This window comes from Cornus florida, unplaced genomic scaffold (genome assembly GCF_030987335.1).
Source record: "Cornus florida cultivar Cherokee Brave unplaced genomic scaffold, ASM3098733v1 CherokeeBrave_3.0.0_Hap2_Chr03, whole genome shotgun sequence".
NCBI lineage: Eukaryota > Viridiplantae > Streptophyta > Magnoliopsida > Cornales > Cornaceae > Cornus > Cornus florida.
Genome location: NW_026775573.1, coordinates 70,074,153 through 70,094,399, shown reverse-complemented (window position 1 = coordinate 70,094,399; position 20,247 = coordinate 70,074,153). Strand labels below are relative to the sequence as shown.

At 34.0% G+C, this 20,247-nt stretch overlaps 1 protein-coding gene and 1 long non-coding RNA gene across 2 annotated transcripts; both read left to right on the top strand.

Moving 5' to 3' along the window:
- Positions 1-286: 286 nt before the first annotated feature.
- On the top strand, positions 287-3,264 carry LOC132298823 (uncharacterized). The gene is made up of 3 exons (XR_009479969.1): positions 287-535; positions 1,307-1,398; positions 2,990-3,264. It is a non-coding gene; the product is annotated as an uncharacterized LOC132298823 (long non-coding RNA).
- A 14,076-nt stretch (positions 3,265-17,340) lies between these two features.
- On the top strand, positions 17,341-19,501 carry LOC132300742 (protein JINGUBANG-like). The gene has a single exon (XM_059797956.1). The coding sequence runs from the start codon at positions 17,521-17,523 to the stop codon at positions 18,895-18,897; it is 1,377 nt and encodes a 458-aa protein (XP_059653939.1). The 5' UTR covers positions 17,341-17,520; the 3' UTR covers positions 18,898-19,501.
- The last annotated feature ends 746 nt before the right edge of the window (positions 19,502-20,247 follow it).

Here is a 20,247-nt window from a genome sequence, read left to right as displayed (position 1 = left end):
TTTTTGAAAAAATGTGACAAATGTCACATTCCTATGGTGCCACTTGTTGATTTTGTGGTGGAACCACTTGGAGGCTTAATCTCATGACACATGGAGGTTGGAGATTCACCCACTTGTTATCCTAGGATTGGTGCACTTGTTGGCATGGATGGTTGACAAGTGTAGGGTTAATATTTAATCTTGGAAGCTTACTTGGATTCATGACAAGTGTAGGACTCACCTTTAGTCTTGCATTAGTGTGTGTGTGAGAGGTAGTGCAAGAGCACCTAGTGAGTAGAGAAGCCCACCAATTTAGCTTAGGGTTTACACATTTTAATTCATTCATCACTTTCCTCTTAAGAACCCTAAGGAAGCCACCATTGGAGAAAAGCTTGACTAGTAGCTTTGACTTCATTTTTGGTGCCCTTTCACTCACCTTAGAACTTTGAACTTGGAATACTTTTTGTTCCCCTCATCCTCCTCTTCAAATGCCTTGAAGGATCTAACCTAACTCTTAGTTTTGCTTTGGTATCTAGAGATTCAATTCTCTAGTGAGGTATTGATCTATTATTTTGAAGTATTTTTATGTCATTATTGAGTGTTTTACATGCATAGAAGAGAAGGACTTGTATTTTGCCCTTAAACTGTTTTAACTTGAAACTAATCTTGTTAAATTAAATACAGAATATGAAAATATACTCAATTAGCTTTCATTTAGTTTTGGTTTCATGTAATTTGGATTTAAAATGAATTAGTTATGAATTTTTGAAGTTGCAAGCTAGTTGCTGGAAATTTGAAGATTTTCCTTTTCAGTCTGGAAATGAATTTTTTATATGGAGTTGTGGTACTTCAATTGCCTTGAAATTTTTACTGAAACTTTCCCCATGGGTTTTACACTAATCAGAATTTTTTCAAGATTTTAGAGCATTTCTGAATTTTTTTAAAAATCCGAAACTATCTGCTGTCCATGTTTTTATTATAGCTGGAAAACATATTTTTAGATGATTTATTTCACTAACCTTTTGACATTGGATCATGGCTTAAATTTCCAGTTTTATACTCTCATATGTTTATTTCCAAAATAAATTAGGTTTGCCCAATTTGGATGTCAAATGAATTTTTCATGAATTTTCAAAGTTGGAAACTACAGGCTGAAAATATGTTTTCTGGGCAGAATTTATTTCAAAGTTGTGGGTCAAAACTGTTTCAATTGGGAAAATATTTTGTTAAACTAAATTGATATATCAAATTATAGTGTTTAAGCTTTCATTAGACTTTGGATTCATTCAATTTGGGTTAGAATTGATTTTTTTATGAATTTTACAAGTTGAATGTAGCAAGCTGAAAAATCTGTTTTGCGGACCAAAAATTTGGGGCGATTTCATTTCGGTGGTAATTGGGATTTTCATTCCAATTGAGGTAGGGAATGTTTTAGGATTATTTGTGTGTTGTATTGTGTGTTTGCCATGATTATACAACATATATGTATGCCTTGTATCAAATATAGAAAGTTAGTAATTTTTATTTCTTTGTATGTATAACTTTGATTTGAATTGTAACATGCTAGGAAATTACGCTTAGATATGTTGGTTAACATATATTAAATTTGGATCATTTGATTAAGAATTACAACTTTTATTTAATATTATCTTTAGTAAAAGTTTAATTTACATGGTTGTATCAAGTATTAAATCAAGTTGTAATGTGGTATTTAAATAGGCCTTGACATGTTCTCTAACATAGATTAAATTGAGGGCATTTGGAATTGTTTAAAAATCTAGAGGAAATTAATTAATTAACTTGATTAATTTTGTTTTAAGTGTTTTAATCACTTAACTTGTCATTTGATGTTATATATATGATGACCATGATATATCTTTCAATATATATTAAATTGAGGTTATTTGGATTAACTTAGAATTTAGAGAATTTAACTATCTATGTTTAATTAAATTCTACTTTATTACTCCATGGATTTAATTGCATTTTGGAAGTTATTTCTATATTTAAATCATGGATTTGGATTTGATGTATGTTCACTTGATTACTTTTGAGCATTGGATAACATAGTTGTTACTTTTATATTCATGAGAATATGTTTTTCCTTATTGAATATATTGTTGCTATGTGTAAGGAATTGCACACTTTGTATTTGACATCTTACATGCCATAGTAATTGTGAATTTTGAGCATGTATTGTATAAGTTTCAAAAATTTGGATTGTGCTTGGTAAATAGTTAATGTCTTGTATATACATGTTGATATATATACGTTGTTACACAATTTGTTGATTTTGGAAACTTGGGGATGTCGTTATTTGGCTACGGCTAGAACTTGGTTCTAGTACGGGGGATTGTCCCTCTATATAGTCTAGTGCGCACATAGGGAGGTTACCCATGGGCTAGTAACCCTAAAGTAACTATGTTGTCGGTCTGATCCGGTGTGACGTCCGAGCATCCACTTTATTTAATTTCGTATTTCATTTCAAGTTGATAACTAGATGATATCGCAACTTGTTGTTCCTTATTTGATTTCCTATTTTGAGCTTAAGATGTAGCTTTGTGAAAGCATGTCTCATGCGTTGTATTGGAAGTTCCATTGTTGTTTAAATTGCATCGATATCATAATTTGTGTTTTGATGTTCAAATGTAGTTTAGGAATGACCTTATAGATTCATTTTGAACATAGACGTTAGGTGGCATGACCCACACTTGTTGTTTTCGTATTTTGGATTTCAAGTTAAAGACTTTGAGAATCTATATCTTGTTGCCTTGTATAACATGTTTCCATGTTATTTGAATTGCATGAACAATGTAATTATGATAGAAATGATCTAGGTAGCTTAGGATGCTCCCTGGGTCTCATTTTGACATAGACGTTAGGTGGCATGAGCCCTTTTAACATGTTTTACCATAAGGTGATAAAATTGTAAAATGTTAGGTCGATGCATGCTCATCTCCTACGAGTAGATTTATGTTACTAACCCCTACGATACTGGGGCATATTTTAGGTACAGGACTCAGGATTTGAAGATTCCATTGCTCCTTGGATGGCTTACAGTTTCTAAGTTTCTATTTTATGCAAGTGTTAGCATAAGATGCCTCTTTGTAGCCCTATTTGTTTAAACTTGTATTCGTTAATTCGTATATGTAAAGTGTACGTAAGTGCACTCTTTTCAATGTATTTAACATGTATGAGATGAGGCCGGAGGCCAATGACATGTATCTCGTTTTCTATGCACTTTTGTTTTCAAAGTTTATTATGAAAATATTGAAAAATGTTAAGTCATTGTTTTATAACTTTCGCATCGGGTGTTGGAATTTCATATCTTTTCTGCCCGGACTCAGAATCAGCCGATTCTTGAGTCTAATTTTGTTCATTTTTCGTTATCCTTCCAATGGTGTGCACGGTGGCACCCTTTTCAGTGCGAAATGACCATTTTGCCCTTAGTTCATCTCTTTTTGGGTTAGGCATTCTTACTTCATTTGCTTGGCTCATTTGAGTTCTGTGGTTTCATGGAGAGTCATTTTGGGGCCTTAGGGATGATGTACATCTCTTGAGGTCATTTTGCTTCTTTCGCTTCCGCATTTCGGGTTCGTTATCGGGTCAACTTCCGGTTCATCACTAACGCACCGGGTTTAGAAATCCGGATCGTTACAGGTATTTTCCGACGAGAGCAATTGTGATTGACGAATCAAAAGGGCTTGTTGAAGTTGAGCCCGTGAGATTGTTCCAGGCTAAGGAGTAGGAGTTTAGCGGCGATGATAAATGCTTAATTTGTTTGAGTAGTTGTGGAGTAAGAATTGATGCCAAACTTGTCGAAAGCCATGACCCCAAAATTCCTCTATCAACTGCACTACTTTTAATCTCAAAATATAATTATGCATAGTTGAACTTCGTTTCCCACAAACGACGCCAACTGTTGATGCAAAAATTTGCATTGTCTAGAGCTGGGGTCGTATCTGCAAGACAATAGAAGTGACTGCTGGCGTGGTGCCGGTCGGGAGCACTCTGACGATTAAGTTAGTACTTGACGATAAATATGGAGAGGAAAAGACACTTTGTATTTAATTTGTGTCGTACCTTAATTGGTTGACCGACCCTCTTTTTTATCGAGGGTCTTAGTAACAGTGTCCACTTAGAGAATTGGTTTCCTTGACTTTTCCATCATGACATAGGAGAACCATTAGGCAAAGGTAGTCGTCGTTAATACTACCACTTGTAGTCTATCCAAAAACTTGGACTCTTGTGTCACTTATACTTCTTAACCGGTTAAATATCCTGTATCAATCATGACTTTAAGTAACAATATATTATGTTTGCTAATTAAAAATAAAATAAAACTAATAACTCTTTAATTCAAGAATATTTAACAAATTGTGATAAATGATTTTCAGATATTAAAAAAACTCACTAATTGAGTTTACTTATTCATTAATTTCGTAAAAATATAACCGACATGTGTTTTTAATAGCGACATTGTTCTAACATTCATGAATAGATTATTAATTGTGTTAAAGGATTTTAAAAAATTTAATAAAATTTATTTAAAAATCATATTTATTGAATTATGTTGTAAAAAAGCCGTGTATCGATGTTCTTTGGCCACTACGTGCGAGATATAAAACAATTTACGATTGTTATAACCAATTATGTTACATAACATCGATACAGACTCAATTATGTTACGCCGCGATCACGGCCGAAACCACAACTGCGAACCTGACACTCATTTGATTGGTTTCAACACTTACTGTTGTAACATATTATCTCATCATTTGTTTTTTAGAAAGGACGTGTTATCTCCCATTCGCACACCGTTTTATGTTTTTTCTTTTTCTTTTTCATTTTCATTTTTATAAGTCAACATTAAATATTTTTCGCACTATAATCGAAGTTATTGTAGACTTCTTAATTTCATAATATCACATCACATATTTTCGATAAATTAAAACAATACTATAGATTTATTAGGGTCCTCTCAAATTCATTTGATTACATAAAGTGAATTTCATACTTCAATTTTTACTCATTCAATGTTACCATATAAAGTTCAAGTTTATAAACTAAATATGTGGTCAAACACTTGTAAAAAAAAAAAATTAATAAAAAATTGAATATTAATAGAACCCTAATCTGATAACCCTCAATCATATGGGCCCACGTATAAGTTGAGTATAGACATTAAAATATTTTGTGATGCCTATCATGAAATACATTCTATAATCTAGAAAGATTGCTGATTCAACCCTTCCTTGCTGGTCCAATCCTTGATTATTATTATTAATTTTGGTGAATTTATATAAAATGATGAAATGTCAAGTTGTGCAATAAATTCATATTTATATGGCATAAGATTTTGTGCGGAGTGGAAGGGGAACGTGTTTGATGAGTAGCTGACATGTTTTGAAGTTAAAGAAAGATTAATTTTATAGAGTTCAAATATGATTTTAATTAATTATAAATTAAGGGTAGATTGACCTATAAGCTATGTGTTATTTTATTGTTTTGGTACACAACTTACACAATTGCAGTATTTTATTTATATTCTATGGTTTGTACAAAACTTTTTTCTTGCCAGGTGTCTTTGATACTGTATGCCACATGACGAGGTAGACACGAGCTTCCCCATTCGGTATGGAAGTTGACCGCAAATTACTCTAAAGTTGACGCATATACTTCATTTATATCGCTCCTCTATTCCATGATATAATTTTTTAAAAAAAAAATTAAAAATTATTACATAATCAGGACCATTAACCTCAAAATTTCAGATCAAATATTTTACTTACATGTCTAGCGATTGATTCGAGACCATTCATTCCGGATCAATCACACAAATAAATAAATAAGATCAAGTGTTAAAAACACGCTTAAAATATAATCAACATTTACACGCTGTTTGCTTTTCAATATGGTATTCAAAAGTCAATGCTTGTCCACAATATTTAAGCTCTCGCAAATAACAAATATTATTTCTTACCAACCAGCAGCAATCCAATTTCAAATAAAAAAACTCTAGATGAGAGGTGTCAGTGAAACTGGGTGTGCATGTGTAACGCTTTTATCATTACCACCTTATACTTTAAAAAAACATGAGATTTTTTTATGCTGAAGATGATCTAGACTAATTAATGTAATAATTAATTTATATATTTCTAGCTTCTTGATTATGTTAAAAGAGGCTTTTAGAGACATCGTTTCTGCTCCCCACTAGCGGGGAAAGAAAGACAATTTGTTACGTTTTGAATCCCGAGTGATGTCCTTGAGTGTTGTCGTTGAAAAAGAGAAAGCAAAAGAAGAAATAGAAAGGTGTTGGAATAAATTTACAAAGAATCAATCTGAAGACGTGGATACAGAATATTTGGTCTTTGTTATTTTATTTAATTTTGGACAAAATATTTTTTATACTTTTATCTATCAAAATTCATGGTAAAATGAGAGTTCAGTTAATCTATTAATGTACCGCATAAATTTCATATATTTTTAGATATACAATCATTAAGTACTAACTTGATTGTTAGCATGACGAAGCCCAATGTATTAGTTTTTAAAATCATCTCTTATTTTTTTAATTTTTTTTTTCTAATTTACTCTTCAAACTCTTTAAAAATAGTTAAAATTTTTTTGTTAAATTAAATTTTAATTTTTTCCTTCTTAAGTTGTCATTTTTCTTACTTTTTTTTTTAACTTTTTTTTTTTTTTTTTTTAATTTTCCCCCCTTCTATTCCTTTATATATATATATATATATATATATATATATTTGCACTAGAACCCTCCCCTTAAACTAAAATTCTGACTCCACTCTTAATAGTTAAGTTACACTTAGACACCACGTAGTTCGATTAACTCTTATGTTATCTTGCAAGGAAGGACTATTTTTAATTGTAAAAAATAAAATAAATCAAATTATAACCTTATATACTAATTATTCTCAAAACCTTTATACACTTCCTCTGAATATAAATAATTTGTATTTCAAAATTTGAAACAAGCATATTCTTATAGAAAAAAATAAATAATAAATAGTTTGAGCCTTCAAAAACATCAATTTTTTAAATATTTGAATAGGGAATAACATCATCGTATCATTCTTTCAGTCACAAAAAATATTATATTCGGATTTGTTGGATTTTAAATTCTCAACCACAAGTTATTTCTATAATTCTATTTTTATTTTTTCCCGGGAAGTTCACTCTTTCTTATTAGCTTTCCGCGCCAACAGCCACGTGTGGGTATATGCCAATCAACACGACTGTAACACCTCGGAGCTGATGATTCTTGTGTCATAGTTTCGTGGCATTTAGTTTGGTATTTTTGCAACCGTAGTGCTTTTCTTTTTCAATACGCTACTGTCCTCACTGCGATATGCTGACGCAAGCAAAAGCTATCGTGTCGTATTGTTATTGGTTTAGCTCGGGGTTTTGTGGGGACTATTTCTGCCCCGATCGTTCGACCGGCCTATTCATTTTTCAAACTTTTAGGTAGCTAACAATGATAGACCGTTGACTATTAGAATGTGAGACACAGGTTTCTATTTGGCGCGTCTCATGTGTGGTCAAGATCAGGTGGATCATTGTTGGTTTAATACGTACTGAGGAGGAAAATTTTGATTGTGCCTGTTGTATCATCAGCGGCCACATTCAAAACCTTCGTGTAATATGTAACGTGTCGATAAATAATTGAATGCATTCATCATACAACGCAACCGATAAAAATAAATAAATAAATAAATAAATTCTTTATGAGCATATAATATTTAAAACTTATTTATGGATACTGATATAATATTACTCTAACCCACCACTACATTATTAATAAATTAAAATATCAAAATACTCGTGTTGTAATGGGTTTCTATCCGCTCATGTTTCATTGCAAACCTCTGTAACTTTTTTTTTTTTTTTTTCCTTTCTCCATCAGTAAATCTAAAATTTTCTTATAATTCTATATCTTTTCAAAATTGAAGGAGTCATTAGAAATTTGAATACAAAATCACCTCCATTGTTGTTAATATCATTTGTTGATACTTTTTCAATTGTCCACGCAAATGAAGACAAATATGAAGTCAATCATAAAACAATAAAAAAGGTTCTAGAATTGCCAAATTGAAGAAGAAAAACAAAAACTTCATGGCTAAAACTTTAGAGGGAATAAATTGATTTGTTTAGATTGACAATAATGCTTGGTCAAAGGCTGTATCAATATGGACAATGTCTTGTTCGTTAACTTGTCTATGTGTCTTGGTGGACGATTTTGAGAACTCAACTCAAAGTTGAGTTTAGAAAGCAATGAGACATGAATGGAAGGAACCTTAGGATATGGTGGAAGAGAAAAAAGGGCGAGGATTCATGAAAGGAAGGAATCATTGACGCAAGAAAAGAAAAGAAATAGAAAGTGAATGAAAAGAAAAGTGAATTTCTAGCATGTATTTGGTTAGCATGAAAATTTATCTCAAAAATTGTAAAAAAAAAATGCTAGTTTGTCAGTTCGGATAGCATAAAAGAAAAAGAAAGTGATTATGTATGCCAAAATTACCCTTATTAAGTAAAAAAAATATATTATTAAAATCAAATATATAATTGTTTATATTCATTTATATTATTTATATTTAGAATAAGGTTTCATAATATTTTCTTAAGTAAAACTAATTATTAGTTTAAGATAAACAAATTAAAAAATATATAAAATTAGAGATGAAGAGGTAATACTACTGTTTGGAAGAAAAATCAAATATTTTACCATATATATATATATATATATATATATATATATATATATATATATATCCATACCGGATTATGAATAGTTAAAATAAAAAAAATTAAAAATTATATTTAGAAGCATGATCTATTAATTTTACCCAAATTATCATTGATATTATGTATATATATAATTTTATAATTTGCGTTATCTCAGAATAAAAGTTATTTTGGAGAGAACTTACCTTATAATAGAAGTTGTTTTGGAGAGAACTTTGTATGATTAAGTTAGTGGGTAAAATAGGAACCGCAAAGAAATAGACGCTTCTTTCTCGTAAAAATAAAATTGTCCCCCCAAATTTTTTTTAAGGAAAATATTTAATGCGGGAACTAAATTTTTCATTATGTTTCTCTCTTTATCTACCAAACTCTACAAAAAAAATTAAAAATTTTCTCTTTTCTTTCTTTTCTAACTGTTTCTATCTAAGCAAACAAAGCCAAGAATATTTGTAAGAAGAGAAATGGAAAGAACGATTTTAAGGAGAAGAAGAAAGAGATCGAGGGCAGTCTAACAAAGTTTTATTGGGACTTATTTTTTTACGTTATTTCAATTTAATTAAAGAATAGACCAGAGCCTAAACAGTGCCTTTGTACACCAATATGATTTTTCTAATTTTAATATATTTTTTTAAAAAATGGTTTGGTATCATTCAAATGATAGCAATTTTTATCAATATATTTTCTTATTTTGCTTTGCTACAATTAAAAATAAAAAATAAAAACGTTGCGAAACATAACCTTAAATTATTATTTTCGTGAACTTAATTATTGGAGTCGAGTCAAAAAAGCAAACTGCATTTCCCCGTCCTACCTAAGACCGAATACTAGCGATGTGTAATTGTATCCTACATACACATTTTACACCTTTATTGTATGACAATTGTATTTCAGACACGAACAAAATCTAAAACGATTGCATCAACATATGTACTTTTTCACTTTAGTACGCTGCGATATGATCAATTCCATGTGTTTAATATTTTGAATGAGTTGGGCCCACTTAAAATTAGATACGGTCAATTCTCAAAATTCTAACTTCCACAAAATAACTCGTTTTGCAAAAGCAATTTTATTATTTATTTAAAAAAAAAATTAAAATTTGTTAAGACAAATACCACTAAAAACATCTAGCGTGGTTGAATATTCTATGTATTCTCGAAACTTTTGTGCATGAACCATACTTTAATGCAACTTCGATTGGATGAAAGGCTAAATTAACTTCAAGATTAACGTAAAATTAATGCTCCTCTATACGGAAAAAACAAAAAATCAAAATCAAAAGAAAAAGATTGTGTTTCTAATCAAATTGACGATAATTTTTAATTAAAAAAAATAATTATGAATAAATACTTAAGTAATGATAATTAGTATAAATGTAACTTAAAAATTCGATTCCTCGTACCTCATGAAATATCAAATCTATGATTGATTTCTACTAGATACAAACAATTTCTTAAGAGTTATGCACACAAACATAATTCGAGCTTTACTCGATTCGTGTAAGGAATGCCTTGCATAAGTATACTTTGCACGAGTCTCGTTGGTCAATCAGGTAAAGCCGATAAGGACGGGAAAGACTTTCCTCCACCTTTAATACTTTGTCATCCGTACCATCAATCAATTATATCCTGTTACATGAGTAAAACTATTTTATTTTAAGGGTAAATTACCCTGACCTCCTCGGAGGTTTTTGTTTATTACTCTCGGATTAAAGTTTTGCATAAGTAACTCATCTCGAAGAAGATTATTATTTTTTTATGTACGACTACCAAAATACTGCTATTTTTAATATATGAGTATAAAGACTTTTTGCTAATATAAGCCATCAAATTAAATGACAAATGTACCCTAGAAAGAGGAGGGGATTGAGACAACAATATGGTGGAGATTTTGGCGAAGGCAAGTGGCCGATGACATTGATTGCATACAAAACATATATATATATATATATATATATATATATATATATTGTTGTGTGTATATATATGATATTCCATCCGTCCCATATTAATAGTCCATTATCTCATTTTTTATTGTCCCGTAATAGTTGTCACATTTCAAAAATCAACACATTACTTTTTATTACATTCTCAATTTATCCCCAAAAGATTAAAATAATTAAAATCTCAAAATGGGTGGACCCCATTAAATGTCCCTTGAAAGTTCTTCAATCTTGGACTTATACAAAACAAAACTTTTAAAAGAAAAGGGCAAATTGGAAAATGTATCTTTTGCCAATATAATAAAGTAGAATAAAATTTGTGGTCTTAAAAAGTGTGAAGTGTGGAATTGGACCATTATAATGGGACAGAGGTAGTATGTAATAAGTATTCTAATATATATATATATATATATATTCATAATTGGTGTTGTATTTAACTTGAAAGAATTCAGTACATGTGCACAGAGGGCATACCCTCAAACTAAAAAGAAACACAAGACTAAAACATGATAACAGAATAAGCCCATTTCCAATACAAATTTAGACTCCACACAAACAAACTATGGCAAAATGTTTTGGGCAGTAGCATTCTGAACATCCAGCACTTCAAATAGCTCTTGCTTGGCCACCAACTGAGGATCTCTATGTTTTGCATTATGAAGTCTCGCATTCCTTTCCTACCAAATACCCCACAAAGCAGCAGCAAACAGATTCTTAAGGGTTCTTGAAGTCTAATACTTCTGATGAAACCAATCAACCAGATCCTAAAAGGTCTGGATGGCATTAAAATTTCCCAAGTCCCAGCCCAAAATCTCACCAAACCACCTCTACATTGCTTTAGCAAATTGACAGGTCACAAAGGGATGATTCCAAAAATCACACTCTCTCAGACAAATTGGAAAATCTAGTAGTTAACTGCACTTTTAATATATATATATTTAATTCCCAATTTATTAAAAAAAAAAATAATCTTTGTTTAAATATATTTAAGGGTTAAGTGTAAGAAACACCCTCACTATATACAAAGTGTTTAAAAAAATAAAAAAAAATAAAAAAAAAAAAAAAAAACAACAACAACAACAGCAACGCCATTGTTTCAATTAGTGCAAATAAGGACATTATGTCAATTTAACTATTAAAATGTCTAAAATACCCCCATAAAAGAAATAAAAATAATAATAATAAAAAAGGAAAATGTTTTCTTTCCTCTCTTTCTCTCCCTGTTCTTTCTGTTCCCGACGATTATTTTTTTGGGCCACTTCCATATTTGCTGACAACCATCGCTACCAAAACTGTCATCCTCACCTCATAACCACCGCTACCATCCCAGAACCACCACACCAGAACAACCACCTCACATAGACAACGCCGTCGGACAGTACTCGGACAGCGTTTGGACGATTCCTTAAACAGTGAACCATCGGATCCTTAGTGCTCGGTATGACGTCACCAATGATGATGATGACAATCGAGGTCTTTAGGTCAAAAGGAGAAGGAACAACGGTGTGTACCAAGAGGTTAACGAAATCAGCAATGAAACCTCCGATGACAGCGAAGGACCAATTTGTTAGACCAATATATTTCTCTAGTGATTAAGCACATTGACAAGCTGCAACAAGGAAAAATTGACACTGGATTTTACTGCTTGAAGCCCAAATGAGTGCGGCTGTGAAAAATTCGCCGTTGTGAGATCGGAGAACTTGGCCTTGAAGAGAGATGAAGGCGTTCTCACCGAGCTTTTCTTACTATCAAAGAGTTTAAAAATGCTTCAGTACATTAACTACCGGATGCAAATCACGATCTAAGACAGTTGCCAACTATGGATGTAGGTTACGCCACGTTAGCTATATATTCAAACCACACTGACCACAAGTAAGAACAAGACAAATGTTTCAACATTTGTTCGATATATATAGACTCTGGCCAGCTCAGCACTAGTAACCTAACGATAAGCCCATAAAGTAAATCCACAAACACTAGATCGATGGGCCCAGAACCTTGATCCGACCAAGCCATAAACCAACAATTGATGGGCCCAGAACCTTAATCCGACCAAGCCACAAACTAACGATCGATGGGCCCAGAACCTCGTGTAACAATCCTTACCCTAGCCAGACACAATATTGCCGCTTTTAGCTCCCTCGAACCAGACCTTCCCAGGGGGTCACCCATCCTAGTACTACTCTAGGTTAATCACTCTTAACTCTGGAGTTCTGGTTAGTTCACAACCAGCAAGACTTTAAAATGCATTGTGTCATAGAAGGGTGTTGAATCTATATATAGCACTTGCCCGATCCACACCCAAGCTATGTGGGATTATGTACTTGTAGCTCGCCTAGTGTGGTAGTTTTACTGGTGTCTCCTGCACACGCTTACACACACCTGCCCACAAGGTCGTCATACCTCGATTCGACCAAGCCACAAACTGACGATCGATGGGTCCAGAACGTCGATTCGACCAAGTCACAAACTGTCAATCGATGAGCCTAGAACCTCGATCTGACCAAGCCACAAACTGTCGATTATTGGGCACAGAACCTTGATCCGACCAAGGCACAAACTGTCAATCAATGGGCCAAGAACCTTGATCTAAAGTATGGCCCATCGATCGACGGGCCTAGTCCCTCAATATGACCCGCCGAGTGAGGGAACTAACGACGAAGAGTTGTGGTTGGACTCTTCGAGACTATTGGGAATGATGAAGGGATTTTGGAATGGTGGGTGGAAAATCAGCTTTAAGTCTTGCCAAGGCAAGCCTAATCTGAGAAGAAAAAGTGAAAGACAGTCTGGAGTAAGCATAGAGACCTTTACAACCACCCTTTATTTAGAACATTCAAGTGAGGTACGTACACCTGACAGCATGTCCGAAAAAGTCGGGATTAGGGCATCACGATCCATAAAGGGACATGGATCCTATCTCACTTTATCCATAGGCCCAACAGATATAACCTAGATTACCTAAGGCTATAAAGAGGTGGCTAAAAGAAAGAATAAGGGTGAAGAAATCGGGCTCTGTCATACTCTAGACTTCGTTCTTCTCTACCATCGCTTTCAGTTCTCAATTTGGGCTGATTTTCCCTTCCTTAATCCATTATTCTGTATTCCTCATATTGTTTTTAGTGATATTCCCGGATACGATTTCATTTTTAGTTTGACAAAAAAATCAGGTACTTACACCAACTTGTCAGAAAAATTCACGGCCTTCAACCGTTACATGAACCTCATCTACATCGACTGCGAGGAGTTCCAAAAACTACCGTCGGTAGTCGAGGACCTCCACCTCCCGACGAGTCCTGAGCCAAGCTCACGGCTTCAGCCGTCGCCAGCCGTGTAATTCCCACTGCACTGCTGGTTTAGGAAATAGGTTTCCTAGAAGAGGAGGGGTGTTGGATTTTTTCTTGTTTTTTTCCCGTTTACATCAGGGAGGGTATTTTGGGATTTTTGTAAAAAAAAAATTTGGTCAAAATTGATGAGTAAGGGGCAATTTGCTCAAAAGATAGATAATACAAGGAGTTATATGCACTTTTTTTTTTTTTTTTTTCCTGGTGTTAATTACATTTACACCCCCTGAGGTTTATCTTATTAACAGCCAGATGAAAGTTGACTCATTTTTGAATAGTGACACTCCTTTAGGTTTGGTAAAGTTTACAATGACCCAAAGAAAATTGACCCTATTATCCTTTGACTTGTGAATTGATAAATTTGAATAATGAAGTTACCATTTTACTCTAAGAAGCAAATAAACAAACTTGCAATATTATATATATATATATATATATATATATATATATATATGCACGCACACTCTTTGTCCTCTTAATCGCCCTTTATGCCCAAAAAAAAATTGTAAATACTAAATAATTTCAGAAGAAAAACAATGCTGTATCTTCTAATTTTTTATTTTTTTTAATCCTTCTAATTTTCTCTGCGACCAAACTGACAAAGTTATCTATTATATGCAATAAAAAATAATAAAAAACAAAACAAAAACAAAAAACAAAACAAACCCAACTATCTCTCGTGTATGCATATTTAACTCAATGCAAAAGGAAATACTGTGGCATATTGTTCAAAGACATGTATTATATGTAATACATTAACGCATATGTACATGTTTTTTCATATAATTATTTATTGTGATATATGATTTATTGTTCTTTCTATTCTTTTTATCCCTGAATATCAATTGTCATTTCTGTCCATGTTAAAAATGAAAAAGGTCCAAATTTGTATCGTAGCGAGAAATGAAAAAAACAAGCGTTCAAATCAGTTGCTTACCTTGTTTGTCTGTTAATATGCCAACAAATTTGCAAGTAAAGGCTCATCCTAATTAAAGAATGAGGGTGTTTTCTTCACCATCAAATCACTTTTCTAATTTTCGGAACAAAATAATCTTTTAATTACCTAATGGAAATGCAAGTGCCAAAAAGACTAAAAGTATAATATATATATATATATAGAAGAGAGATGGTGCTTGCATTAGATTTTCAGATTGAGAGAGAGAGAGAGAGTGAGTGGTGATGAAGGAGATTGGGAAGTTAGAGAGAGAAAGTATAGTTAGATGGGTTGATATTGTTTTTTTCCTCCAAAGAAGGACATTTTTGTCATTTAATGAGTATGATATTTTAAATAAAATATTAATAAAATTTGGGTTAATTACAATGACACCCCCAAGGTTTGTCGTAATGACAGTTATATACAAGTTAAGCTTTTTTTTGAACAATGATACCCCATGTTAGAAATTAGATCTAAACAGCCCTTTAAAAGAGGTGAAAAGTCAAGACTGCTCTTCAATATTTTATTAAATTAAAATGTAAAATATTAAAATTCTTAAATGGCAGTTTTGCCTTTATAACCAATAGTAAACCTCACCACACACACTCTCTCTCCTCTCACCCCATCCATCAGAAATGGTGAAACCTAGTAAGGCTACTGTCTCATCTATTTTCTCAATTTCATGGGTGTTAAAAAATTATTATGTTTGAAAAATTAAGGCAGCAAATCTCTAGCGAATTAAGGCAGCAGAATCTTTAGCGAACTCGGTCAAATTCCAAATGATTAAGGTTGATCAGTCTTCGTTCCACCAGATCATGTCATCAGTTGTACGATCCATCAACAAGCCATACGTTTTGGGCAAGAACGATGTCGAAAGATATCTCGGTGAATCGCCGGTCATCATAGATCTTGATGCCTCGCCGGTCATTAATTCTCCACCGGTTGCGGAGCCATTGCCATCCCACCTAAACCAATTAAAAACCATCAATACATATATACATACACTGAGGCTGTGAGCCCTTTTGATCCCTCGATCGACAGGTCCAGCAGGAGGGGAATCCCATTAACCGAATCTACGGCCGAACAAAGAAGCGTAACCCTCATTAGAACCTTTGAAGCCATTGCCGTGGAGCCTTCACCTTGCTTCTTCAAATCGTGAAAGTTGCGGTGGTGTCAGTGCCGCCTCTGCTGCGGCCACCGTTGAAGTTGTGCCTGGATGATCTTGAGGGCGTATATATATATATATATATATATATATATATATATATATATATATATATATATAACTCGGTGAAGTGGTGGTGATGGTGGGTGATGATCTATCTATCTCTCTCTCTCTATATATATATATACACGACATTCTTAGTTTAATATTTTTTTTGGTTTGATATTTTATTTATTTATTTATTATTATATAAATATTATATTAGGGTTAAAAAAGTAATTTCATTAATTATATTGGTCAACACATAAGTTAAAGGGCAAAAATGTCATTTTATTATGTATCAGATGTGGCAGTGATCAATTGGGGTGTCTTTGTTAACTTTATTCAAATTAAGGGGGTGTCATTGTTTAAAAAAGGTCCAACTTGTATATACCTGTTATTACAGCAAATCTCAGGTGGTGTCATTGTAATTAACCCATAAAATTTTGAAGGGTAATGTAAGCATTTTATTCCTTTTTAAACTCTGTTTGGACTCAAAATTTGACAGGGTGTTATTATTTAAAAAATGTCTAATATTCATTTAACTGTCAATAAGACAAATCTCAGAAGATGCAAGTATAATTAATCCTTTTTTTAATAGGGAGTTTCCTGCACATTTTTTTATATAGCGGGTTGTTTTTTATACTTAACCCTGTATTTAATATATAGCTTGTGAATTCTGTAAATTCTAAAGTTTAAAAAATTATATGAATATTTTACATTACATATTGAACCATCAGCTTTAATTTTTTTATTTTTATTTTTACTTTTATACAATTGTAGTATAAATTATTTAAATATTATCAAATGACAAGTATATTAATTTTTTTTTTTTTTTTTTTTTTGTTAGTGTTGTAAGTGGGGGTAGTTTGGTCCAATTATTAATAACACTAGTATTGATTTCATTTGATTGATGATAAGATTAATTTCGTTGATACGTGTCATCCATGTAAATTAAACATCCAAACTCTATCTAGTCGAAGTCAAACGATAATTAAATACCCTTTGTTTCCATTATGATTTTTTTTGGCAGGTGGTCCTTTCTATTACCGGCACACCCGGTTTCCCAAAGGCAACACATATACTGGAGTATATTATTTATCTTCATAACGATCACGTATACGTCACCCCCAAACGCGTGTCCTCATTTCACACCCTTCATCAACCTAATACCCCACCCACTGTTCGGACCACATTGTGTATATATATAGTTCATTCTCCTTCACAAAGCATTCAATTTTCTCAATACCTATTCCTCGATCTCTACATATATCAAAGGCTCTCTCACTTCTTTCATTCTTAAAACTCTCAATTCCCACTCAGTTTTGATCCTACGGACATATATATACATATATACATGTATATATCTTTTCGGGATCCAATGTCTGGGAAAAATGTTCTCCGGAGGCAAAAATTGGGAAACTTCTTGCGTTCCGATGATCCCACTATTTTGACAGATCAAGAAGACAACGACGACGACGACGACAACAACAACAACAATCATTTCTCAAACCGAACTAGCAATGCCTCCGCCGACGACGGCCTGAGCAGTACTAACTTTCCTCTTCCCTACGATCTCATGTCGCCGTGGAACCACTTAGCTTCACCTTATATCAAATCACCCTGGTGGACTCAACCATCTCCCTCAAACTCAGGCTTCGACTTTCGTCAACATGATGCCCATGGGCTCATCGGTTCCCTTGTCCGTGAAGAAGGTCACGTATATTCTTTAGCAACATCCGGTGCGTTCTTGTACACAGGTTCCGACAGCAAGAACGTAAGAGTTTGGAGGAATTTAAAAGAATTTTCCGGATTCAAAACCAGTGGGTTGGTCAAAGCGATTGTTGTCTCGGGCAACAGTAATAAGATATTCACCGGCCACCAGGACGGCAAGATTCGAGTCTGGAGATTTTGTCAGACGAACCGGAAGGCGGCGTACAAGCGCGTGGGCAGTTTACCCACAGTCAGAGACTTCATCAAGAGCTCCATCAGGCCCAGGAACTATGTCAGAGTACGCCGCCACCGGAACGTTCCGTGGATCAGGCATTTCGACGCCGTGTCATGCATGAGCCTGGACGAGGAGCAAGGCCTGCTCTATACCGGCTCATGGGACAAGACCCTAAAAGTGTGGAGAATCTCCGACTCCAAATGCTTGGAGTCTATAGACGCTCATGATGACGCAGTGAATTCGGTGGCGGTGGCCGGGTTCGAGGGACTTGTCTTCACCGGCTCCGCAGACGGGACGGTGAAAGTCTGGCAAAGAGAACAACAGAAACCAAAGCACACTCTGGCGCAGGTACTTCTAAATCATGACAGCGCGGTGACGTCGTTGGCGGTGAGTGGGGGTGTGGCGTACTGTGGGTCGTCGGACGGGCTGGTGAGCTTCTGGGAACGTGGGAAGCAGTTGATGTCGGCGCACGTCGGGGTGCTTCGCGGCCACAAGCGGGCGGTGCTGTGCTTGGCGGCGGCTGGTAATTTGGTGTTGAGCGGGTCGGCGGACAAGAGTATCTGCGTGTGGAGGAGGATGGGGGAGGGTGGGGTCCACACGTGTTTGTGTGTGCTGACGGGTCACGGTGGGCCCGTGAAGTGCTTGGCCGTGGAGGAAGATCGTGATCAGGAGTGGTCCAAAGAAGATGGGCGGTGGATAGTATACAGTGGTAGTTTGGACAAGTCTGTGAAGGTTTGGAGGGTGTCTGAGGATGCCCCTGATCTGAAGCAATTGCAAGCTATGTGATAAGTCCAAGGCCGAGCTTATTTTTATTCCTCAAAATGGCGCGGGCACCGCACGTGAAAGCGACACTCTGAGCAGGCGGCTCGGACCCAAGATATATATATATATATATATACATGGACCAGGACAAATTCTACAATATTCTGAGTACCGTATTCGATTTGTCTCATCATCACATTCGAGAACTATAAGCTCAGTAATACGGTATCCGAGTATTTTAGAATTTTTCCACAACTACACCATGGGTATGGGCAAAGATTGAAACAAGTGGTGACAGGGAATTGCAGGACCTTTTTCAGTTCATTATGGTTATGTAAAAATGGAAGCAACTTGCTTGATTTTGGTACTTTGTTTGATTCATCTAGAGAGGCATTGTGAGGGGTGAACTTAGGGCACATTGACTGACAAGTAATTTTCTAAACGTGCATGAGAGTTTTGTTTATAGAAAACAAAGAAAAAATAAAAATAAACTTATTACTCCTTAGTCGACTTGGTAGATAAAGTTGTATATATTATGGTGTCATTTAAATTTCGATTACTATTTGAGTGTGTATTTATTTAAGAATACCAATTTGTGATCAATCAAGTATATTTTAATATTGTACAATTTTATTTTTCTTTCTATTGTGTTGATGAGTTTGTGTGTCTTGCAATTTCCTCCGATGCTTCCTCCTTCTCATAACTCTTCCTTGTTCATAAATCAGTTGCAGCTCATAAATCTCATTCAAATTTTGTTGTTCATAATTCTCCTTGAATTATCCTAGTTCCTAAATTAGGGGTCGTTAACTTTATCAGTTATCTTGGAAAATTTTCTCCTATAAAATTCCTTACTACGCTCTCAAGCGGAGCCACATATATTGTGGAGAGTTGAAAATGTCTCTCATCCTCACTCGGATTACACACTAAGCATTCATATTCACCTACGGATATTGAAAATGTCTCTCATCCTAGAGGGATAGTTGTAGACAAATATTTTGCCTATTTATTAACATTTAAATTTCGAAAGGTCCATTAATCAGTACGATAATAGAGACCCAATGACTCCACTGTTGGGAAACGTGCTAGTTTTAAAAACTTTTCGAGGGATTTAAATTCATAGATCTTGATTCATCACATAGAGACAAGTTTTATGCAAAAAAATAAAATAAAATATGATGTATTATTCAACTAAAAGATTGAATACTTACATCAAGGTTTGAGTAAACCTCAGATCTCTCATCTAAAGTGAATGTTCTCACTTATTGTAAATCCCTTTTGCTAGACATCTTTTCCATGGATCTCCATCTTCTTGGTAATGGTCTTGCCTTTAGGAATCACTCATAAGCCTCCTTGAATGACCTTGGAAAACTAGGC